Source organism: Schistocerca serialis, chromosome 4 (assembly GCF_023864345.2).
Source record: "Schistocerca serialis cubense isolate TAMUIC-IGC-003099 chromosome 4, iqSchSeri2.2, whole genome shotgun sequence".
Lineage (NCBI taxonomy): Eukaryota > Metazoa > Arthropoda > Insecta > Orthoptera > Acrididae > Schistocerca > Schistocerca serialis.
In genome coordinates this window covers 454,894,680-454,920,621 of record NC_064641.1, presented here as the reverse complement: position 1 = coordinate 454,920,621, position 25,942 = coordinate 454,894,680, and the positions used below count along the sequence as shown (strand labels likewise).

Below are 25,942 nucleotides of genomic sequence, written 5' to 3'. Positions count from 1 at the left end.
AAAGTTGGTTAAACCCAAAAAGCTGCGTAGTTGTTTCTTCGTCGTAGGAACAGTAATGTCACGTAAAGCCTGAAGTTTCTCCGGGTCAGGCGTAATGCCTTCTGCTGAAATTACATGTCCAAGAAATTTTATAGAAGTTTTACCAAAGTGCGATTTACTGAGATTAACTGTGAGTCCTTGTGTACGAAAAGTTTGCAACAGTCGTTCAAGAATCAGATTGTGTTCAGACCAGTTAGCTTCTGCAATAAGAATGTCGTCTACATACGTTGTGATTCTGTCTTTAAGTTCTGTCGGAAGTATTGTATTCAAACCGCGAATAAAAGCTGCTCAAGAAATTGTTAACCGAACGGTAATTTACAAAATTGATAACAGTCACCAAAACAGAGAAATGCTGTGTACTTTCTGCAGTTAGGATGAAGCTGAATTTGCCAAAATCCCGATTTCAAATCTAATGTGGAATAAATAGCAGTACCGTGAAATTTCTGTAGTAGTTCTTCTAGTGTCTGTGGGCGATCTGTTTCATTAATAATAATGTCATTGATGTGACGCGAATCAAGTACAAGGCGAAGTGAATCATCCTTTTTCTTAACAATATGGAGCGGTTTTATATACGGACTAACTGCCGGTTCAATAATTCCCTGGTCAAGCATAGCTTGCAATTCTTTCTTAACTTGTTCTCTGTGAATATATTGAATGGGATAATGCTTGGCTTTAAATGTGTCGTGCTGTTTAACTTGAAATTCATACATAAAGCCGGTAATAGTAACAGGAACGTTGTCAAAAACTGTAGCTTGGTGTAAAAGAATTTTGTGTAGTTGCGTGCGTTCGTCGTCTGTATTTGGACTGGTCTGTTTAACTTTATCAGAAATCATCTGTATAACGTCATAGTCGGCTTCGTCTGGAGTATTATAGTTGTGTACGTACGTATCTGTGAATAATGTGGAATTACAGTCTATGTTACGTGATACGGAAATGACCTCTGTACTATTAATTGTTTGTTCTTCTGCAGATAAAGAGTGTTGAAATTCTAAAGCCAATTGTACATTTTCATCCTTCAACATAAAAATAGGAATTTTGAAAGTCAATAATTGCGTCGTGTTGTACCAGAAAATTCGTACCTAGAATAATGTCTGTTGTCAATAAGGGAACAATCCAAAAATTTGAGTGAAACGTGTGACCTGCAATACAAAATGATAAATGTGTCTGTAATTTAACATCTACTCCTTTACTAGATACTGCTCCTTTTACTTTAGTTTTGCCTAATGGTAACGTAGGATAGGTATTCTCTTTGTTACACTCGTCAAAAGTTTCTTCATTTATAACTGACATAGTTGATCCAGAATAGATTACTGCTGAAAATTTCGATGATCCAATTTTAACTTCGATGACAGGGTGTGAAATGGTTTTCTGAACAACTGGTCTTTTCTGCAAAAGAGTGTCGTCAAAAGTAATAACATTTTCGTGAACAACATTCTGTGTGTCAAAAGTAGTGCTTGCGTTACTGGAAGATGGGACCTGTACACTATGTAGTCAAATTCTATCTAGCGTGTTACTATTTTCGGGAGGATGCTGTGGCATTTCGACTATTTGAACTGTTCTGTTATTTCTTCCAGACGTATTACGATCTGGATGATACCTACTGTCTGGTTCATTCATGATAATATGTTCTTGCGGATGATTTTGCTGTTGGTAAGACTGACTGTTATTAAATGTACGCTGAAAATTGTGCTCATTGTTTTTACGTCTGTCGTGATAGTCATTTCTATATGGTGCATTGCGATAAGAATTGAAGTAGTGTGTTTTCTGTCCATACTGATTCCCTTGTTGCTGTGTGTTACTATTTGTTGGGGCCGACGCTATACGCATACGCGACGAAACATTAAAGCCTGGTTGACCTTGTGCATTACATTGTTGGTTAGGTATGCTAACCGGCTGGCTTTCATGCTGTTGCGGTGAAAAACGTCTATTGTTACCAAAATATGTTTCCTGTTGCTGACAATTTTGTCGATACTGATAATTAAAAGTTTGTCTGTTATTAAAATTCTGTTGGTTGTCGTTCCTGAAGCGTCTATTACCTTTATTATTGAAATTGCGTGGCTGATCGTAATTACTGTAAGTTTGTTGGCCTTGGTTATTATATGAAAAATTTTTGTTTACAAAGGAATAATCCGATTGCTGCACTTCCAAAAGCTGTAACAGATCTCTGAATGCCAAAATGTTTTCCTTCTGCTGACCCGTTAACAGTGACACTCTTAATGACCGTCGTAATTTAGAGATACATAATTGAATAAGCGCAGATTCACTATATGGTTCACTTAAGTACTGGTTTTGTTGGACCATGTGCTCAAAAAATTGCGTGACAGTGGAAAAATTTGAGTTCTCATAATTTGGTAAACTAATTAATTGATCCTTAATTCCGCGCTGTGTCGTCTTCGACCAATACGCTGACAGAAAAGCATTCTGAAATTCTTCTACCGAGTAACATTGCCTCGCGATCGGTCTCATTCGAGTTGCCGGTTCGTCTTTCAAAAAACTGCAAATAAATTCAAGTTTGTGCGTTACAGGCCAAGTCGGTAGAAAAGCAAAGCTAAATTGTTGTATCCAATCCAGGGGGTGAATCTGTGTTCTGTCATTTTTAAATACTTTAAATTTTCTCACTGATAGAAAATGTTTGTAATCAAAATTATCGTCTCTGTATGTCGGAACAGGTTCAGGATTGAATGAGAATCTGTTTGACTGTGACTGTTCGGAATCTAAGTCACGTACTCTCTGTAAATTACCCAAATTATATTGGCTGTGTGAGTGTGAGAAATGTTCGGAATGTGCCGTATGCTGTGACGTGTTAATAACTGAAATATTTTTTATCTCCGTTACCTCTTGCTGTAAACTTGACAATTTTCTACATAATGTATTATTAGACGAATCTATCTCACTGATTGTCTGCTGTAGATTTTGGAATTCAGGTGTTTGGTTAAACGAAACCGGTGAAGTATCGTCTGATTTGCTGTCATTATTATTTTTAATAACGTCAATACGACTGGCCAATTCATCATATTTTTCAGTCAGTATTTTTACCTGATCATCGGTTTTAGTGTCACAAGCATTAATTTGTTTCTGTATTTTACGTGTGGTTTCGTTCAATTTTTTACCGTCAGCTTTGATGACATCGGAATCCTGTGTTAGTTCTAATTGTTCGAGTCTGTCTGTCACTGTCTGAAAGTCTGCTGTGTGTGTGTCTGTTTGCGACTTAATATCGGAAATTTCATCCGCAATTCGGTGTTCAACTGTTCGATGGTATTAATTTTGTCGGACACTGTAGCAATATTGTAGTCTACGTATGTTTTCCCCCCCATGAACCATGGACCTTGCCGTTGGTGGGGAGGCTTGCGTGCCTCAGCGATACAGATAGCCGTACCGTAGGTGCAACCACAACGGAGGGGTATCTGTTGAGAGGCCAGACAAACGTGTGGTTCCTGAAGAGGGGCAGCAGCCATTTCAGTAGTTGCAAGGGCAACAGTCTGGATGATTGACTGATCTGGCCTTGTAACAATAACCAAAACGGCCTTGCTGTGCTGGTACTGCGAACGGCTGAAAGCAAGGGGAAACTACAGCCGTAATTTTTCCCGAGGGCATGCAGCTTTACTGTATGATTACATGATGATGGCGTCCTCTTGGGTAAAATATTCCGGAGGTAAAATAGTCCCCCATTCGGATCTCCGGGCAGGGACTACTCAAGAGGATGTCGTTATCAGGAAAAAGAAAACTGGCGTTCTACGGATCGGAGCGTGGAATGTCAGATCCCTTAATCGGGCATGTAGGTTAGAAAATTTAAAAAGGGAAATGGATAGGTTGAAGTTAGATATAGTGGGAATTAGTGAAGTTCGGTGGCAGGAGGAACAAGACTTCTGGTCAGGTGACTACAGGGTTATAAACACAAAATCAAATAGGGGTAATGCAGGAGTAGGTTTAATAATGAATAGGAAAATAGGCATGCGGGTAAGCTACTACAAACAGCATAGTGAACGCATTATTGTGGCCAAGATAGATACGAAGCCCACGCCTACTACAGTAGTACAAGTTTATATGCCAACTAGCTCTGCAGATGACGAAGAAATTGAAAAAATGTATGATGAAATAAAAGAAATTATTCAGATTGTGAAGGGAGACGAAAATTTAATAGTCATGGGTGACTGGAATTCGAGTGTAGGAAATGGGAGAGAAGGAAACATAGTAGCTGAATATGGATTGGGGGACAGAAATGAAAGAGGAAGCCTTGACAGATGTGAAAATTACCGAACTATCAGCTTAATAAGTCACAGCTGCAAAATACTAACACGAATTCTTTACAGACGAATGGAAAAACTAGTAGAAGCCAACCTCGGGGAAGATCAGTTTGGATTCCGTAGAAACACTGGAACACATGAGGCAATACTGACCTTACGACTTATCTTAGAAGAAAGATTAAGGAAAGGCAAACCTACGTTTCTAGCATTTGTAGACTTAGAGAAAGCTTTTGACAATGTTGACTGGAATACTCTCTTTAAAATTCTAAAGGTGGCAGGGGTAAAATACAGGGAGCGAAAGGCTATTTACAATTTGTACAGAAACCAGATGGCAGTTATAAGAGTCGAGGGACATGAAAGGGAAGCAGTGGTTGGGAAGGGAGTAAGACAGGGTTGTAGCCTCTCCCCGATGTTGTTCAATCTGTATAATGAGCAAGCAGTAAAGGAAACAAAAGAAAAATTCGGAGTAGGTATTAAAATTCATGGAGAAGAAATAAAAACTTTGAGGTTCTGTCAGAGACAGCAAAGGACTTGGAAGAGCAGTTGAATGGAATGGACAGTGTCTTGAAAGGAGGATATAAGATGAACATCAACAAAAGCAAAACAAGGATAATGGAATGTAGTCTAATTAAGTCGGGTGATGCTGAGGGAATTAGATTAGGAAATGAGGCACTTAAAGTAGTAAAGGAGTTTTGCTATTTGGGGAGCAAAATAACTGATGATGGTCGAAGTAGAGAGGATATAAAATGTAGGCTGGCAATGGCAAGGAAAGCGTTTCTGAAGAAGAGAAATTTGTTAACATCCAGTATTGATTTAAGTGTCAGGAAGTCTTTTCTGAAAGTATTCGTATGGAGTGTAGCCATGTATGGAAGTGAAACATGGACGATAAATAGTTTGGACAAGAAGAGAATAGAAGCTTTCGAAATGTGGTGCTACAGAAGAATGCTGAAGATTAGATGGGTAGATCACATAACTAATGAGGAAGTATTGAATAGGATTGGGGAGAAGAGAAGTTCGTGGCACAACTTGACCAGAAGAAGGGATCGGTTGGTAGGACATGTTCTGAGGCATCAAGGGATCACCAATTTAGTATTGGAGGGCAGCGTGGAGGGTAAAAATCGTAGAGGGAGACCAAGAGATGAATACACTAAGCAGATTCAGAAGGATGTAGGTTGCAGTAGGTACTGGGAGATGAAAAAGCTTGCACAGGATAGAGTAGCATGGAGAGCTGCATCAAACCAGTCTCAGGACTGAAGACCACAACAACAACAACGTATGTTTTTGCTTTCGCAAACAATTTACGTTTATCTTCCTGCCTCTGTGCGGTGATTGTTTCCATGACTTGTCGTTTTACTTTATTCTGATCCTGTATAAGTTTACGGAAAAGCGTATCACTGTTGTGTAGGTGATGATTAAAACGTTCGTCAATTTGGCTGTTCTGTTGGTCGAACTTCGCGTCTACTTTTGTATCCAGTGTGCGTGAAAGTACTGCTGTCATTAATTTAAACTCGTCGCGTAACTGTGTTGCTTTTTCAGAGCATTGTTTACCGACTGCAGTAATTTCGCCTCTAAGTGATTCTGTTGTAGCTGTTTGCATATCCTTAATTCTTGAGCAACAGATCTAATTTCTTCACTACTGTTCCTAGCGCAAGCCTCAATTTCTTCACGTAATTGTTCTTTAGTATCATGACACAGCGCGGCAACGGCTGTAATCTGTTGCTATCTGGAATTGTTGTCTAATTTTTCATTAAGGTTGTCATGTTTTTCATTAAGTTGTTTGAAATTTTCATTAAGGTTGTCTTGCTTTTCATTAAGCTGTTTGGAATTGTTGTCTAGTTTTTCATTAAGTTGTTTGTTCATGTCGTCTTGTCTTTCATTCTGTTGTTTGGAATTTTCATTAAGTTGCTGTTTGAGATCTTCACTCTGTTGTTTGGAATTTACATTAACTTCGTTCTTAAACTGTAGCAATACTGCCATAAATTGATCCCAGCCAAAAGTGACTGTTGCATTCTCTGTACTGTTTGATGGTGTACCTGCAATTGTCACGTTTTGTGTATCCATTTGGATATTCTGTGATTCTTGAAAAGGTTTGCCAATCGGATGTGTACTGTTAGTCACTATCTCGGAATTAAATAAATCTGACGTACTTTGAGTACACTGTTCATTTTCATTAGAAAAATTTGTCTGTTCATTACGTAAACTTTGCAAACCGCGTGTGTCAAGCTGGGCAGCGCTCATTGCAACAGAACGCCGCGCGTCATCAATTGTCGTAAAATTATCAGAGGACACAATTGAATTCATTTGCTCATCATTAGCAATAAAGTCATTACCGGTGATCAGTACCCATTGATTGTCTGTAAATGGGGAACTGTCATTATTACACTGCGTGTCGCAAGTGCTATCGGTCATGTTATTTAAGTCGGTTATTTCACAAATTATATATCGCGATGTACTGTTAACAGTCTTTCGCGGCATTTTTCTCAAAACAAATTAATCACAAATGAAACAAAGACAATGCAAGATGCAACAAACACAAATACAACAAAGAGCAACGAATTGCCGATGATCTGTGAAAGAAAGTGACAAGATTAGTAAATGCGTTGCGCCAAATGCTAATTATATTTAAGTAAATAAGAGCAGATATATGACTACTTCTCAGAAGATTCACAAAGAAATACGATCCTGGTCCGGATGTCGCCAAGTGTAACCTCCCCGCAGATAATTTATTTAAATGTAAATGGAAATGGAGCCAAGTGTAACCTCTCCGCAACAAAAATTAAGGAATGAAGATTGATCATAAATCCACAATAGTATTAATTAAATAATGAATCATGAAACGTATCTAACATCTCAACAGAAATAATTAAACCTGATAAATTTTATAGGGACAGCAGCGCTGACCTTCGGCCCTGTATTCTGATTAACAAAAGCAAAAAATCTTACCTCAATATAAACTGCATCTATATCTGCTCTTACCTATCGACACAGCTTCGTGCAATTCTGGCGTATATTTAATTTTGATTCTTGGAGGAAATGCATAGGAAATATTCTTTAAATTGAAATGAATGTTTTTCTTTAAAAGAGTTACTTTATAAAAACATATTATTGGGGCATTTTTGAACAAATTAATTACAATTAACATACATTACTAGATATGCGCAATGCTGCTTCATTACCTTCTACAACAATACTCATCGTCCACCACAATCCTGACCAGAGTCGCAAGAAGAGCACGCCGCCGACGCATGCCGACGTCTGCTCAGCACAATCGTCCACTCGCTACTACTGTCGACTGACTACAACTACAGACAGAGTACAACTGAACTTGCCGACTCGCTACATGGTACTGACTACTCGCGCGGTCAAGCGCAGACAATCAACGATAAATAACTCTCTGGTCAGAGATTCTGTCATGCCTCGCCATCGCTGGTAATGAATACATACGTGTTTCAAGGGTAAAAACTGCAGCGGATAGCCGAGATCGAAGTTGTAAGTTGTTGTGGGCTGTGTCAAAAACAACAAGACTACTGATAACAAAAAAAGGACACTTCAGCCACATCTTAACTTGCTTTTTCTCCTTTCTCCTCCTACCTCATCCCATTCCCTACTCCTTTTATTTTTGTCCTTTTTCTTTCTCTTCACCTCATGAAAATGCACCCTTGTGGGAACCGTGTGCAGGACACGCTCCGCGGCTGACAAACCGTAGTTACACAGTTGGTCCTCGGCCACGCTGGAGGACAAATTCCAGTCGAGGGACCGTGATGCGTCGTTGCGCAAGTGTCCAGCGGCGAGTGCAGAGGGAGACACGCAGACGGGGAGGACGGGCCAGACGGGGCCGCTGGCACGCCGGCCGTGGCTGGTGTTTGCGCTGCGCAAACAGTCCTTGGCTCTGGCCGCTCAATGAGCCGGTACGATCGTGCGTAACCATCAGCGGCGCTGCCGTCTTCCCAGGCCGCTGGCAGGTGGCAGGTGGCCATTGCTGTTCCAAGCTACAGCGGCTGCCGCCGCTCCCATGCGCCGATTTGTACTCCTGGGTGCCGGCGACTTTCTGCTCTTCCGTTCAGCTCCCCCTGCGCCAACTGGGACACCCACACGAGCGACAAATCGCAGCTGTCCGCCACTAGGGCGATCGATCACTTCGGAAATCGCACGTATGTGGTTAAATCACAGTGATACGATTCTGATTGCTGATCTCAGGCAATCTGATGGATCGCAATATGGCTGCCTGGCTGGTTGACAGAAATATGCAGCAGTAAGGCTGCCTGGCTGCGACTCGTGGCTGTCTAGTTTTGTTTCGTTTCGCTTTGCCCACTTTGAGTAACAACTTTACGTTAAAATTTATATCTGCATTGAAACTTCCTGGCAGAGGAAAACTGTGTGCAGGACTGGGATACGAACCTGGAATCTTTCCCTTTCGCGGGAAAGTGCTTCATCAACCAAGCTATCTGCCCTCAGAGCTTCACTTCCACCAGTACCTCTCTTCTACCTTCCAAGCTTCTCAAAAATTCATCCTGGAAACGTTCATCTACATCTACATAAATACTCCAGAAACCACCATACAGTGCATGCCGGAGGGTACCTTTTAGCACTACTAGTCATTTTGTCTCCCGTTCCAGTCGCAAAAAGAGCGAGGGTAAACGACTAATTTTTCGTACGAGCCCTAAATGCTCGCTTCTTATCTTCATAGTCCTTACGCGAAATGTACTTCGGTGGTAGCAAAACCGTTCTGCAGTCGGGTTCAAATGTGCAATAGTGCCTTGCAGGAAGATCAGCGTCTTCCCTTCAGGAATTCCCATTTCAGATGACGAAGTATCTCCGTAATAAATTCGTTCTGATTGAACCTGTCGGTTACAAATCTAGAAACCTCCGTTGAATTGCATCGATGTCATCCTTTAATTCCAGCTGGTGGGAATACCAAACACTGGCAGAGTACTCAAGAATGGTTTTGACTAGCTTTCTATGCGCCGTTACCTTTATGGATGAGCTGCATATTCCTAAAATTCTCCCAGTGAAATGAAGTTGAGCATTTACCATCCCTACCATCAACCTGACGTGTTCATTCTATTTCATTTCGCTTTGCTACGTTACTCCTAGGTATTTAATCGAAGTGACTGCCTAGCTGCAGTTTACTAATGCTGAGATCGAACGTTAGAGAACTGTTTTTCCTACTCATCTGCATTAACTTGCATTTGTGTACATTTACAGCAAGCTGTCGTTATCACACCAGCTAGAAAATTTGTGTGACATTTTGAACATCCCTACAGTCATTAAACAGCGATACATTCTCGTACACTACAGCCGTAAATTACTGCTCACCCTGTCCGCCAGGTCATTTATGCATACAGAGAATATAAATGGTCCTATCACACTTATCTGGGCCACTCTTGAAGATGCCCTTGTCTCTAATGACCACAACGTTTCCATTCTTTCGAAAATTTTGGGTGAACAGGCTGTTGAGAACTAGCCTGGTATGAGTGGCTATCGAAGTTCAAAAAATTGCTCCAATAATAATCCTTTCACATTGTATCCAATTACTAACATTTATTTGAATTATTATTAACCTAAGAATTATTATTGGAGCAATAGGAGGTTTAAAACAATCATCATCACAACAACTTCTAGTATAATCATCGAGGATGACCTTTTCTACGACTGTTACTGGGAGGAAAGATTCCCGCTGTACTTTCTTCGAAGCAATGCGAAGCAATGTGAAGGGGTGCCCGCAACAACAATCACGGTGGTCTTACTGTTTCATGGAGATTCAAATGTACGCAACAGCAGATTTTGACAGGGCTCCACAAAATACATGAGAAGAAAATTACTTCATTATTTTAAGCCTGAAGATGATGGTATGAGCGACCGAATGGTGTAGTGTAGTAATAAATGACTGGTGCAAAGAGCTATTTCAGTTATAGTAAACTACCGACTCATACATCAAAAAGCACAATGCCATTACAGGTTCAAATGGTTCAAATAGGTCTAAGCAGTACGTCGTATGAGATTTAACATCTGAGGTCAACAGTCCCCTAGACTTAGAACTACTTAAACCTAACTAACCTTAGGACATCACACACATCCATGCCCGAGGCAGGATTCGAACCTGCGACCGTAGTAGCAGCACGGTTCCCGGATGAAGATCCTAGAACCTCTCGGCCACCGCGGCCGGCCCATTAAAGGTGCAATAGTTGCGTTATGTGATAAAAGAAACCGACACGATTAAAATTAACATGCCACACAGCATATTCTTTATGCTGTGAATATCCTACCTTGAGCAACACAGTGATCAGGCGCTACATTCCTGTGGGTACACGTAGAGTACTCTCAAGCATCCAAAAAATTCCCAAGTTGTAGGTACTTAAGCTCATAACGTGTTCCTTATTTACGGAGGAAAAATAGAAACGAGCATGACAGGACAAACAGCTCGTCTTGCTAACAGCTGTTTACGGCTCTCCTCGTCCGGAGAACTGATCTTCGTTGGGTTAAAAGTCAAGGGGAGTACTTGGCAGAGATACAGCGCTCAACAGTGCAGGGTCTGTTCTCGGCGTCGGCGGCGGCTGCGGGCTATGGGAAAGCGCCATCGCGGGCCGGAGCTTTGGCCGGCCGGCGCGCCGGACAGCAGGTGGTGTCGCCCGCTCATTAGCACGCCCGGCTCCAGGACGGCCCGCTAACGACGCCGAGCGCCGCCGACCGGCGTGTTTGCCCTGCGCTCCGCCGGCGGCACACCTGTGGCGGAGCCCGAATGCTGCTGTTCTGAAGAGAACCACCTTTCCGACAGCCTTTGTTCAGGCCACTACAGTACTGCATTCGTGCGGCAAAGCGGTAGTCGCTTCCCACCGCTGGCTATTAGAGTTGCGCTTTACCAGTACTACGGTTCATTAGTTTGGGTACAACACGTAAATGACGTAGTAAGAGATACAGTTGCCGGTGGTAGTGCTACACTGGTAGACAAAGAAACAAATGAATAGGTAGGACATAAACTGAGAGGCGACGACTTCTCGTTGCTTTTATTGTTTGTTTTGCACTCGTAACCGGGCCAAGTATGTCACGAAATAAGCGTCTAACGAAAACACTACAAAGAGCGAAACTTGTCTAGCTTGAAGGGGGAAACCAGATGGCTCTATGATTGGCCCACTAGATGGCGCTGCCATAGGTCAAACGATTATCAACTTCGTTTTTTTTAAATAGGAACCCCCATATTTTATTACATATTCGTGTAAAAGTCCGCTTAATTGCTGCTTGCTACTCTCAGTCTACGGCCCAAGTGCGGTTTGGTAATCAACTATCACCATCATTCAGTATACAAAATGGATTGAGACAAGGAGATCCATTGGCGCCAATATTATTCAATTTGGCCCTGGAAAAAGTAAGCCGTGACACTTGTCGAACCAGAGAGATGGAGATGGTGGGAGCAGACACAATCTTGGCATTTGCTGATGATGTTGTGATCCTTGGCGACACTCTAGAGCAAGTACGCAGGGATACTTCCCGATTCCTCCACAATGCAGAGAAAATTGGGCTGGTGGTGAACGAGGAAAAAACTAAATATCTTGTTGTATCACGCCGCCGAGATCTCCCTCCTTCCATTGATGTCGACAGGCATACCTTCGAACGAGTTGAAGAGTTCAAGTACCTGGGCTCCATACTAACAAATAGAAGTGAAGTAACGAAAGAAGTACAGCAACGTATAACAAATGCTAATCGCATGTTCTTTAGCCTGAACAATCTTTTCAGATCTCGGCTGATATCGCAGAAGAACAAGATCCACCTATACACGACACTGGTGAGACCAGTACTTTTATACGGCTGTGAAACTTGGGCAACATCAGCAACAGCAGAAGAAGCAATATGTGCATTTGAAAGGAAGGTACTTCGGAAGATATATGGACCCATCTACAATGCCATGGAAGGTAAATGGGAACGAAGAAAAAAAGAAGATTTATACCAGCGGTATGGAAAGCCACACATTGGACGAATATTGGCGCAGAAGAGACTCCAATGGTTTGGCCACATCCTACGGGCAGACGGATCCCTTCCAAACAGAGTCCTCCACTCTCAACCCACAGGAAAACGCCCTAGAGGACGCCCAAGAACTCGATGGAAGGATAGGATAACAACGATCCTGAAAGAAGTGGAACCAGCAGCCGTGGAGGAGGACGCCAACGACCGGATGAGATGGACTGCCATCTGCAACAGCTCCCTCCTCTCGTGTAATTGACAGATTGTCTATTAATGTTTTTAGTCTTTATAAATGTTGTAAATTGACTTATTATTTTTTGTTTTTGTTTTTTTTTAGATAATTTTTAGTAACTGTATAGAGTACTTTTGTAAGTCTTTTTGTCTTTACTTTTCCTTTTGTTCTTCTTGCTGTAGGCCTTAAAGGCCCGATAAGGCAATAAATGATGATGATGATGATGATGATGATTCGTGTAAAAGTGGTCCAACTAAAACATTTATATTTCTTTACGTACTACACGAATATGTAATAAAAAATGGGGGTTCATATTTTTTAAGAAACGCAGTTGATATCCATTTGAGCTACGGCAGCGCCATCTAGCGGGCCAACCATAGGCGCCATCTGGTTTCCCGCTTCAAACTAGACGAGTTTCGTTCTTTGTAGTTTTATCGATTGATGCTTATTTCGTGAGATATTTGGCCCGGTCACTATCAGTGGACCACCCTGTATATATGTGTAATTATTTTCGATTATTTCCTTTTAAGAGAGCGATTGAACTTGAGTAGTCATGATTTCTTCTTCTTTCTTCGTTCTTCCCAAATTCTCTTCATACGTTCACTGTGTTCTCTCTTGCCTTCTTCCGACAATCTTTTTCCCGTTCTGTTCTCCGTGTGCTCTTGTTTAAGTGTATGTTTCTTTACGATGTTTCTAAACTGTTCTCTGTTGTTTATGTTGTCCTGTGTGACTCCCAGTTCTTTAATGTCTTCTTCTGTTTCAGTGATCCACTTTATCTTATGTTTGCTCTTGTTTACTATCTCAAAGATTTGCCTTGAGAGCCTGGTTTTATTCATCCTGCTGACATGTCCATAAAATTTCATACTTCTCTTTCTAATGGTGTCTGTTATTGTTTTTACGTCTTTGTAAATCTCTCTAGTTGGCCTCTTCATCCAAATTCCTTCCCGAAACACTGGTTCATATATTTTCCTCAGAATTTTTCTTTCATGCTTTTCAATCTCTTTGATCTTCGTATGATCATCAATCGCTGTAGTTTCTTCAGCATAATGGGCTTCTGGTAAGACTACTCTGTTGTAATGCCTTGGTTTCGCATTGACGGAAATAGATTTCTTGTTATAGTGATTCCAAGTGAGCTTATATGATTTTTGTAAGCTGGAGATTCTATCTTTATTGACTATTGAGTTCAGTTGGTTGAATTATCACTCCCAGATATCTGAAGTGGGCAACTTGTTCCACTTTCCGGTATTGAGTAGTAATGGGGAGATTATCTACAGGTTTGTTTTCCATGTACTGTGTTTTCTCGTAGGAGCTTTGCAGCCCAGTTTTCTGCGAGATTTCGTGTAGTTTTTCCAATGTAAGTTTGGCTTCCTCTCTGGTGTTCGTTAGAATGACAAGATCGTCCGCGAAAGCCAGACACTTTACCCTGATTCTCTGCTCTTTTCTAATCCCAAGCTGACTTCCATTTATTTCCTTTTCCTATATCCCCACAATTTTTTCCAAAACCTCGTTGAATAGAGGGGGGGACATTCCATCTCCTTGGTGAACACCGGTATGGATATGAAATGCTTCTGATGTTTCTCCCATGAATTTAACTTTGGAGGTTGTATCTGTTAATGCCTGTTGAATAATTGACTTTGTTTTCCTGTCAATCCTGATCTCCTCTAAAGCGTGGAATTATGTTTGTGTATCTATTGAATCGTGAGTCTTTGTAAAATCAACAAAAGTTACCGCAGTACTTCTACATCGTGTCATTTCCAAAATTATTTTTAAGTTCCATATCTGTTCAATGGAAGATCGTCTTTAGCGAAACTCTGCCTGGTACTCTCCTATTAATTTGTCGGCTTGTTTTTCTAGTCTGTTTAACGGGATCTTTGAAAGAATTTTGTATTTGCAGGGAGCAGTGAAAATGCCCCTGTAATTACTTGGATCGGTTTTTGCACCTTTTTTTGTGGAGATGGTGATTTAATGCACATTTCCGCTCTGCAGGTATTTGTTCAGTTTCCCAAATGTCTGATACAATTCTGTGGTTTGCTTGTGTGAGATTATTATCATTTAATTTACATACTTTTGCTATGATTCCGTCTCCCCCTGGAGACTTGTTGTTATTCAAAGAATTGATTATTTCTTTTACCTCTTTAAGTGATGGTGGATTTCAATCGGATTGGATGTGGGTTTGCGAAATCTAGTTGCTCTGTCGGAGGCTCGCAGTTGAGAAGTGAGTGAAAATATTTATCTAAAATTTGACAGTTCTTTTTATGGTTGGTATATATATATAATTATGGTTGTTATTTTGTGCTCAATACATCATCTTGATCAAAGGAAGAGTTTCCTGTTATTATTTATAACGCGAAAGTTGATTATGAATAACGGAAACGCGTTTTATGTAAGTTCGACGAAGTATTGAAGTAATGTTCGATTTATTTTTATTTTGCGGTTTTTATTTCAGCGTTCTTTGAGAAAACAGCGTTTTTTTAGCGCTATGTGATAAATTTTTATTGTTCGCTTTATTTTTACTACAACATCCCTCTGTTTCATGCTACAGATCGACAATTTTCGAATGAAACTTGAATTAAACATTGATAGGTTTAATTTTGCTATAAATACTGTTTATTTTTAAGTTAAAGACAGGAGGATAACAATTGTGAACAAAAATGTTCCGTAGGTCACATGGCCCTTTATATGTCCTCGTTCAGTTTCTAGACAATTCTCCACTTCTGGTTTCTAGCGGACTCCAGTAAGACACTGACCGCATACATAAAGAAAGTGATGGTCACGATGTAGTGCCTGATAGGTATGCAACACACCTAACGTAAACATAACGCAGGTATGACCTTAATTGACCACAGGTACTGTAGTCTACGCTTAGCAGCTGCCTACGGTAGTTTTACGATTCCACTTGGTGTCCACGCGGTTCGGTCTCACTCGTTTTCAGACAAGTGAACGCTCGCCGACTGCGTTCAATAGGCGCCTCTTCAGCGCAGCTAAGGCTGTGTTCACAGCAGCACCGACGACGGTCGCCAGACACTTTGAATCTCTTCTTTTCGCATTTTTCATGATTACTTTCATACAATTCTGTACTAGAAACGTGCATTCTCAGAAGTCCCTTCCACGGATGAAGACCAGTGTTTGATGGTAGCAGATTTCATTTTGCAGGAACGCCCCCTCTTCCTGAGTTAGTCTGTTTTTATGTCATGTTTGCGTCATCCATCATGTGTTATTTAGCTTCCAGGGTGATAAAATTCCTTCACTTCGTCTACTTCGTGGTCCAAAACTTTGATTTCATAATTATCGATAAATTCATTTCTTCGAGCACTCATTGTTTTCGTCTTTCTACAGTTTAGTTCCAGTCCATAGTATGTTCTCATTAATATGATCATTTCATTGAAAATGTCCTGTAATTCTTTCGTGCACTTGGAACAGTAGCCTAACCAGCACATCTCGCTGTCGATATAATTTCACAATGGATTTTAATCCCACTTCTGAAACTTTCTTTATACGATGAACAGATTGACCAATATGGATGAAAAACGACATTTCTTCGTTATACCATTTTGATCCGAGCACTGTGTTCATGGTTGTCCATTTTTCTCCCTGTAGGTTCTTATACAAATTGTATAAAATCTGTGTTGCACCTGATTTCTTGAGAAATTCTAACATCTAGCACAACTTTACTATGTCGAACTCTTTTTATAAGTTGACAAATCCTATTAACGTGTCTTGATGTCTTAATTTTTCATAGGTCTTGCTTTTATTATCAGCCGCAACGTCAGACTTAATTCTCTGTTCTCTGACTTTAAGAGCTGCAAACTTTATGATCCGGATATACTGACAGACAGTGAAGCTGTCGTCACACGGACTGTGCACTCGAGCGTTAACGCTGAGCGTCCATAGTTTCTGATGTCAAAGCGTGGGAAAAGGCACTAAGCGGAGTCTTTACCAACATGCAGAGCAAGATCAAACATGTCAGACACTCTGAACGCGCATTGGAAAGTAGAACAGTGCGATGAAAGAAAGGCACCAACGTCACATGCAAGCCATCTTTCCCTCTTTTCAGTATAGACTTCAGAGCTGAGAGACGTCATATTGAATTTCAGTTTAAGCCCATATTTGCTATGTTTTATATTGTAACTTACGTCCTACGAATTTACGCCGTTTAGAAACACCGACACTTTGAGGCCCTATTGAAAAAGTGGCGTTTTGTTATGATTTGTTGTAATGAAATGAGGGGAAGCACCACATTGATGATTAAAGAGTTGTCATGTTATAATTTGCATGTTATGATACATTACAATTAAATGCCACTTAATAGCATATTAATGATAGAAGTCTTTAGGAGATCATAACTTGCAAGACATAGACATACAAGATATAAGTTCTGCGTAGCATAACGAGTAGAGATGCACAGTTAAGAAGTGATGTGAGCGTTGTGGTTCGTGTCCTTTTTATTCGCCTTCACATTGGGACATTATCATTAATTTAATGGAACTGTAATCTGTAATATTCTGTATTATGTAAACATAAGTGCGCTCTCTCAGCAGTGAGTTTGTTCCGTTGGCTTATCTATAAGAGAGTTTGTACAACTTTCACTAAGAGATTTGGTACGTCCTTGTATTAGGCCTTGTATTTTACTTGTTCTAAGGATTTCGAAAAATAACGCACTCGTCATCAGGCTGTTGAGACTCAGTCTTACATAAAATCGTCTATTTCATCCACAGCAACCATACAGCAGGCCGTCTCCTCTTCTTCAGCTTTGGGTATCAATATTGCCCACTTGACAACTCTCCTTGTGTCCGAAGACAGCTGTGAGCTGCTATGCTCGAAGTACCACTGTGCATACACAGCTTGTTTTTACATTTCCAAATATGTTATTTGGTCAGCTTCTAAATATTACCTCCGTGGAATAGAACATACTTATAAGTAGTCATCTCCATTAAAATAAATCCAAAAAACTATTGATAATCATCCTTTTATTGTCATTCATTTGCGCATTGAGAATATTGTTGAAGCTTTCGTGAATAGCTATTTTCTTCTGATTTTTCGTTCTTCCTTTTCTGTTTGGAAGATTTCCATGACGTCTTGTATATCGTTTAAGTGTGATCTTTTTTATAATGTGAGACTTCATATGAGTTTCAAGCACATCGCTGTGATGCTATCAAGATCTGAAGCCAATGACCTATTTAGTGAATAAATAGCTCCTCATAAGAATGTGTGGACTATTAAAACCATGTCGCGAAACGGATGTTTTAACATCTGAAGCTGAACAGAAATGGGTCAATTAACTATGAAATGTGGGTACCATAACTCGCATAGAAATAATGAGGAAAATTTTCGTCAATCTCTCGATGGAAACTACACCGCCAAAGCGCAAAGACTTAATTCCAGAAACTGAATAGATAGTACCAGTAAATATTAAGTGTACAATGGTATGAATGGATTATAAATATGCTCTGACACAGTGGGGTGGCATTGGAAAAGAAATACTAATAATGTCTTACAAAATGCTTTGTCGAGGCAAAGTGCCAATGGTACTGAAATAGTTAACAGATTGAAGCCCAAAAGCGTACACATGAACACCAGTACCGTCTGAGAGGGTGAAGTAATTCAGAAAAGCAAGACCTTAACTCGAAACAAACAAGCTCGTGTAAGCCTCGTCATATTGTGCGCAAATGCTCCACTTTGCTTACCATGATTCTAAAACTGACATACACAGAATGGTTGCAGTGGTAACTAAAAGTTATAAGCTCGACGCCACCATTTGTGATCGGCCTGAGACTCGTAACGACCATTAGCCGAACCGTTGTCTGTTCGAAGTGTTATCTAAGGCAAAGTGTTCCGTCTTTGAATCTCTTAATCGAAGTGTTCCTCCTGACTTACCAAACATTCTCTTGGTGCTGTCACCAGCGTATTCCCTTGAGGCAGTAGCTTTGGGTCTTTTCAACTGCATTCAATGAAAAACTAGAGAAAATCCTTGCATTCTCAAGCCTCTTAGAGAAAGTACTGTGATTAACTAGTAATACACATTTCACTCTTAAAGTGGGGGCAGATCTCGAAATTATCTCCCTATACTGGTTTGGTTTCACGTTTTCGTCGAAGATAGTAGCTGCATGTAGACAACCGCGAGTTTTTCCTCTCCACTACAAAAATAATTTTGATGAGCCAATCCTGTGCTCGCTTACAAAACTTACGCATGAATTATAGCCTACTGCTGACCTGCTTTCCGTACAGCAGATTTCTCTCGTTCAATGTGCGTTTTCCCATCCTCCTCTAATCCTCATCTTTTTAGAAAGCGTCCTAACTGTGCCAGCTTACATCTTTCGGCCTATTTTCTCCTGCGGTAGCCCATACCGGGTCGCCTTGCTCATCGCAAAGAACACCCGTCGCCCATTGCATACCTGCTAGCGACTCTGCCTTTTGGCGAGTAGTTTTATGGCCCGTTTGCGATTCAACACCTGCGGCCCTCTCTTTGCCACAGTCAAGCAATAAATTCAGCTCACAGAGAAATTCACACACGTCCTACACCACCACAAATGGTTCAAATGGCTCTGAGCACTATGGGATTTAACATCTGTGGTCATCAGTCCCCTAGAACTTAGAACTACTTAAAACTAACTAACCTATGGACATCACACACATCCATGCCCGAGGCAGGATTCGAACCTGCGACCGTAGCAGTCACACAACCACATAGAAATAAAATGAAGAAGTAGTAATTATATTCAAAATCATTGGTATTTGTTTCAGTTACTTGCATACGTTCAAATTTCCCATGCAGTTTGAATTGATTTGGTAGTTTAATTTGAATAGATGTTTATTAATCAGGTTACAGAATAGTTTTGCAAAAACTACCCCATAACAATATACATGATGTACTGCTGTTAACTGAACGTGTTTTTGTTTTCTCTCTGTCTGATCGGAGAAATTCTTCCTTCCTGTCCATGTATTTTGCATCACAGGATGTGTACTGTGTTTTATAGCATGTCAGTCCTCAACGTTTCGAGACTAAACTAATAAAGAATTGAGAAAATTTAAGATGATGGGTTTAATGCTTCAAGGTTTGCACATAGTTTCCCCCAGTTTGAACACAAAACTCAGAACGTTCTAATAATAATGTGACAGAAAAGACCTTCCTTAGAACTTTCTTCAACTCAGATTGACCTGAATGTCGGTTATGTTGTCAAAGTATTCATCTTTTATGTGATTTTCTGCACTTTGTAGTTTTGTGGTGGTTTTGTGTTGATAACAGCAAGATCCCTCACTTGCAATGATTTTTTTCTATAAAAGAACTGTTCGCAGTTGCTTTTCAATGAAATTACGGGAGGCATCCAGAGTTATTGTTTTTGTTCCTGAGTGAAGGTATGGAACAAACTTTGTACACACGTTCTCTTCTTCAGAACATTCTGGAGAAGGTCGTGAACACTTCCTTTAGGGATATTGGTCCATCGTGATCAGTGAAACAACATGGTTGACACATTACGGCCACACATCCACTACTTAACGTTACCTGGTTGTAAATGACTAGTAGAATGCAAATCCGTTGTTTACAGTTGTTAGTTCAAGCTGCGAACGCAGTTCCCGTGCTAGCCTCGCTCGCACGCCAGGAATAAAATCGGTGTCGGAACTTTATGAATCGACGTTTACATTTCCGACCATTCAAATTTATTCATCTTGTTACCGATCATACATTTAGGCAATACCTCGCTAAATTATTTGTCTTTTCAAATGCATATTTGATTTGTATCAAGATGAATGGAGGTAATTATTATCGCCGAAGTATAGAAACCACTACCTCACATCCAAAAAAAAGATAATATTTAAACAATGCACCACGACTCTGTCATAGACCACATCTCAAACAGCCCACTCTACTTCTTAGAGTGCAGAATTAATTTAAAAATGACCAGATGTGTACTTGCTTGCAGTACACAATCATACACACACAAACACACACACACACACACACACACACACACACACACACACACACACACAATCACACACAGATTTTTGAATATTACGTGGGACAACAAACAGCATTTGGAAAGATAATTTTCCAATTCTCTGTTTCTGGCCAAGGATTTTTGGAGGTTTCCATTGCTTCTAGCGCAAATGACGGAACTATAAAACTCTCACGATTAATTCTCAGTTGGGAAACCCAACTGGAAAAACTGGCGTAAACTGATCAAAACAAGTTCAGGACCATAGATTTATTTTTCGTCGTAATGTTTAAGCGCAAGGAAAACCAATTTCATCATGCACAAGTTTAATCGGTAAGACCCACTAGAAACGCACAAAAAACAAAACCATGATTCGCGACTAAATTACTTTACTATTCTTTAACCAAATGCGTACACCGTACAGCGATTTTGACTGCATGAAAAGAACCCATACTAACTGTTCTACTATTCCGTACCTAACCACATCTTAAACATCCTAAGAGCACCGGTGGAATTAGGGGAAAATATGTAATCTACCCGAAATTTTGCTTGTGGGCTGCTTTACGTCCTAACATTCGGCTGAAAAAATTGAGGTTATACTGTATTCTGTAGTCGCTGATCGAGTAGCTTTGCCCTCACTCGAGGAGTCTAAAATTTGGTATCCTTAAATCAAAAGTCTCTCTGTTTGAAATTTTTACGTGTGAATATCAACAAACTTTTTGATATTCCTGCCAAAATAATTACTTAAGTCTGAAACAGAATATCCTTTTTAACATTAAGGAACTAACTGCGGACAAAGACGGGATGTGGCAAACGAGCGTGAGATATACTGATTTCACTACGGATCAGCCAGGTCAAAGAAAGGGAAGATACGAAGGCATTGGTCACTCGTCCCAGATTTACATTCAAATTTCGTGTAGAAAATTGCGCAGATGTTCATCACACATTACAAATAGCATACGCTAGGACAAAAACATTCTGGAGGAAGGGTAATCTTATGCTTGAAGCCAAATTCACATCTCTACTTTCATTTAAAGAATAATATTCACGGAGATTCAGCTTCTCCTACCTACAGGTCTTATGCAATCTGCAACACCTTCAAATACCACGCGCAGTATTTTCACATTGTTCGCTCGCTACATGTAAAATAGTAATCCGACAGATATAATGAATGGGACCTTTTTTGTACGAAATTAAATGTCGTTAAATTTTTTGTTGAGATATGTTTCCACCTGAGGAAGTAGTTTTCGAATTATGGAAGAAAAATTCTACAAAACTAACCTTCGAACGCATAACTCGAAAACTGTGGCCTCCAGCGAAAACGTATCCCAGTACAAAATATAACTACGTTAAATATCCTAAAAAAGATTCTCCTCAGTTCTCTTGTAGGATTAATAATCAGCGCGTATTGAGCGAGAGAATATGAAAATTCCACGCTTGGTTTTTGAAGGCATTTCAGGACGCATAACGCCCATAGGCAGTGGCAGCCGAACCACCCTGAGTATACACAGGGTGTTAGAGGTATGAATGCAGATATTTCTGGTGATAACTGAGGATAGTCTACTGTACAACATTATATCAGTATTTACTTCACTCGCAGATTAATAATTATATGACATGAAATGATCGAATGGTATTTACTGGCCGGGATATCCACTTCGGGGTTCGGTCGCCGTATTGTAAGTCTTTTTAGTTGACGCCACTTCGGCGACTTGCGCGTCAATGATGATGGAGGACACACAACACCCAGTCCACTGCCGGGAATCGAACCCGGGCGCTATTGCGTGGTAGGCGGTAACGCTACCGCTACCACTGCGCTACGGAGGTGGACAGTAATTATAGATATTATGAGTAATATGTTTCTAGGTTACTTAGTATTGCCAAGTACATGTGGCAGAAGTAGGGAAGCAATATTTATTTTCTCCTGGACAGTAGGTCAAGTATAGAAGTGTGGACACATGGAGGCTAAATGAGTAGTCTGTACTGACAGGCGTAGCCCACTTCCAGCACAGCTTCGACCAGTCAGAAAAACTTACGCGATGTGTTTACAACAAGACTGTTAGAGGCAGAGAAAAAACATCTAACACACTGAAGTGGGTACATATTATTAATTATCATAACATCTGTACCTCTGCCCCTGACATCTGTATGTATTCAGAAACGATATGAATAACAGAAATAAAATGGATGACATAACATACATACAGTTGATGATTCAGTTAGGAAAGCTTCGAAACGCTAAATCGTTTGCCATGACAGAAAGGTTTCATTTAAACACAGTTAATCAACTGAAACTATATGAAAACTGACTGAAAAAAATTGAAATCGCTATGGAATAAGAGGTAAAAATGACGTTGATCCAGGTCTCAATGACTACAGTGTGATTAAACCAAGGGCTTAGTGGTCATCAACAGCCACGTGGTATGTAAAATCTCAAACTCAGAAAGACAAACTACTGAACAAAATATTAATCAAATACTGTACATTTGAATGTAAAAAGAAAAGTAAAAAGCTGAGCTTCGTGCGGTCACGGTGACAGTATTTGATTTCACAGAAGGTAACAAAGCAAGGAGCTCCAATCGATTGTTTGGCATGTAAGGTGGGCATGTCATTTTGATTTTTGTGAGTTATCGATGTGTACGTCAGAGAGAGAGACCAAGTTATGCTATTGTTAAACAATATTTCGTCTTGTTGGGGCACAGTCTTTGCGTCTAAGCAATCTGATCATTCTTAGTTGGAGTGTGGTAAGTGATATATATATGTATGTGTGTGTGTGTGTGTGTGCAATTCAATTCAAATTAAATTATCCGTAGAGTTCTCGTTAGTCGAAGGTTAACGTACCATTTTGAGGTACGACTGCGCTCTATTCCACAAGAGTGTCGGAATGATTATATTATTGCCAGCTAGTTAACTTAGTTCACTTTCTCAGAGCTCAGTGGAAGTCCACCTCACTTTCCTGTGTCATGCATTAACATATCAACTGATTAAACTGTTTGGCTTATTCACAGAAATGCTATGTTAATATTGTACCCTTTTTAAATCGTTGTACACTTTGTTAAACATCGAACTGTTCAGATTAATGTTATAGGTAAAGATCAACCAATGTTTATCTTTTTCTTTTTCAACACATATTTCGTTCCGAAATCATTGTCTTGGAATATGATTTCATAGGAACGGTTACTCTAACCATCTCTCTGTTTAAAGCAGGTTTTTCATGATGCACTGCCACATTGTACTATATGGTATGCAACAGTTTGAATATTGTTTGGAAATTGTATTTAAAAATAGAGATTTAGCTGAGCCGCTGCCTGCTTCCTGTTTACCGTCGTACTTTCGATAAATCTGCAACAATGTTGTCAAGATGCGAGGAAAGTGGAAATTTTGATTACGGCCATATTTTTACTTCACTTGCGCATTTAATATGAAGACAAGTTGTCAGACCAGTTGCAGTTCCATTCAAGTTAGGTTCTCTTTAGTCAAAGGTTATCATGCGAGGTTATGTTGGATAACAGCTTGTGGGTATATCGTTTTGGTAATACGTAGACCTTTTATAGAGTGGGAGGTAAATTTGGGCTAAATTTGATGCAGAAACATATGGTGGGGAACTCACAGCACTCTAGTTCACTATGCATCATTGTTACGGTTTTCAGTCTGGAGATGAGCTTGATGAAGCTCTCCACAGTAGTCTGTCATGTGCAAGTTTCTTCGTCTGTGCATAAGTACTGCAGCCAAATTCCATATGAATGTGCGTACTGTATTCAAGTCTTGGGTCTGTCTCCACAATTTTCTCTAGCTACTTTTATACTTGCGTGTTAGCTCCCTTGTCATCTAGTGGTCAATTCCACATTACATTGGGGTGGCGGTATTCCTTTGATCAGAACCGATCGCGATCCTCTGGTTTGGAGCCGAGTGGAAGGCTTAAACCAGAGGCTCAGACGATTCTGCGGAGATCTTGGGTGCAAATTTCTCGACCTCCGCTATCGGGTGGAGAAATGTAGGGTCCCCCTGAATAGGTCAGGCGTGCACTACACGCCGGAAGCGGCTACAAGGGTAGCGGAGTACGTGTGGAGTGCACATGGGGGTTTTTTAGGTTAGAGAATCCCCTCCCTAGGCCCGACAAGACGACCCCTGAGACGCAGCAAGGTAGGAGTAGGCAAAATGCAACAGGGAATAACAATATTAATGTGCTAATAGTAAACTGCAGGAGCGTCTACAGAAAGGTCCCAGAACTGCTCCCATTAATAAACGGTCACAACGCTCGTATAGTACTAGGGACAGAAAGTTGGCTGAAACCAGACGTAAATAGTAATGAAATCCTAAACTCAGATTGGAATGTATACCGCAGAGACAGGCTGGACAGTGAAGGGGGAGGCGTGTTTATAGCGATAAGAAGTGCAATAGTATCGAAGGAAATTGACGGAGATCCGAAATGTGAAACAATTTGGGTGAAGGTCACGGTTAAAGCAGGCTCAGACATGGTAATTGGATGTCTCTATAGGCCCCCTGGCTCAGCAGCTGTTGTGGCTGAGCACCTGAAGGATAATTTGGAAAATATTTCGAGTAGATTTCCCCACCATGTTATAGTTCTGGGTGGAGATTTTAATTTGCCGGATATAGACTGGGAGACTCAGACGTTCATAACGGGTGGCAGGGACAAAGAATCCAGTGAAATTTTTTTAAGTGCTTTAGCTGAAAACTACCTTGAGCAGTTAAACAGAGAACCGACTCGTGGCGATAACATATTAGACCTTCTGGTGACAAACAGACCCGAACTATTTGAAAAAGTTAACGCAGAACAGGGAATCAGCGATCATAAAGCGGTTACGGCATCGATGATTTCAGCCGTAAATAGGAATATTAAAAAGGGTAGGAAGATTTTTCTGTTTAGAAAAAGTGACAAAAAGCAGATTTCAGAGTACCTGTTGGCTCAACACAAAAGTTTTGTCTCAAGTACAGATAGTGTTGAGGATCAGTGGACAAAGTTCAAAACCGTCGTACATAATGCGTTAGATGAGTATGTGCTAAGCAAGATCGTAAGAGATGGAAAAGAGCCACCGTGGTACAACAACCGAGTTAGAAAACTGCTGCGGAAGCAAAGGGAACTTCACAGCAAACATAAACATAGCCAAAGCCTTGCAGACAAACAAAAATTACGCGAAGCGAAATGTAGTGTGAGGAGGGCTATGCGAGAGGCGTTCAATGAATTCTAAAGTAAAGTTCTATGTACTGACTTGGCAGAAAATCCTAAGAAATTTTGGTCTTATGTCAAAGCGGTAGGTGGATCAAAACAAAATGTCCAGACACTCTGTGACCAAAATGGTACTGAAACAGAGGATGACAGACTAAAGGCCGAAATACTAAATGTCTTTTTCCAAAGTTGTTTCACAGAGGAAGATTGCACTGTAGTTCCTTCTCTAGATTGTCGCACAGATGACAAAATGGCAGATATCGAAATAGACGACAGAGGGATAGAGAAACAATTAAAATCGCTCAAAAGAGGAAAGGCCTCTGGACCTGATGGGATACCAGTTCAATTG

General features: G+C 40.5%; 1 protein-coding gene across 1 annotated transcript in view; it reads right to left on the bottom strand.

The window, feature by feature from the left end:
- Positions 1–10,762: 10,762 nt before the first annotated feature.
- Positions 10,763–25,942, bottom strand: part of LOC126474533 (atherin-like) — a 149,194-nt gene continuing 134,014 nt past the window's right edge. The window contains exon 4 of the mRNA XM_050102004.1: positions 10,763–11,006. Within this exon, the coding sequence (XP_049957961.1) occupies positions 10,763–11,006 (244 nt within the window). The remainder of the gene's footprint in view (positions 11,007–25,942) is intronic.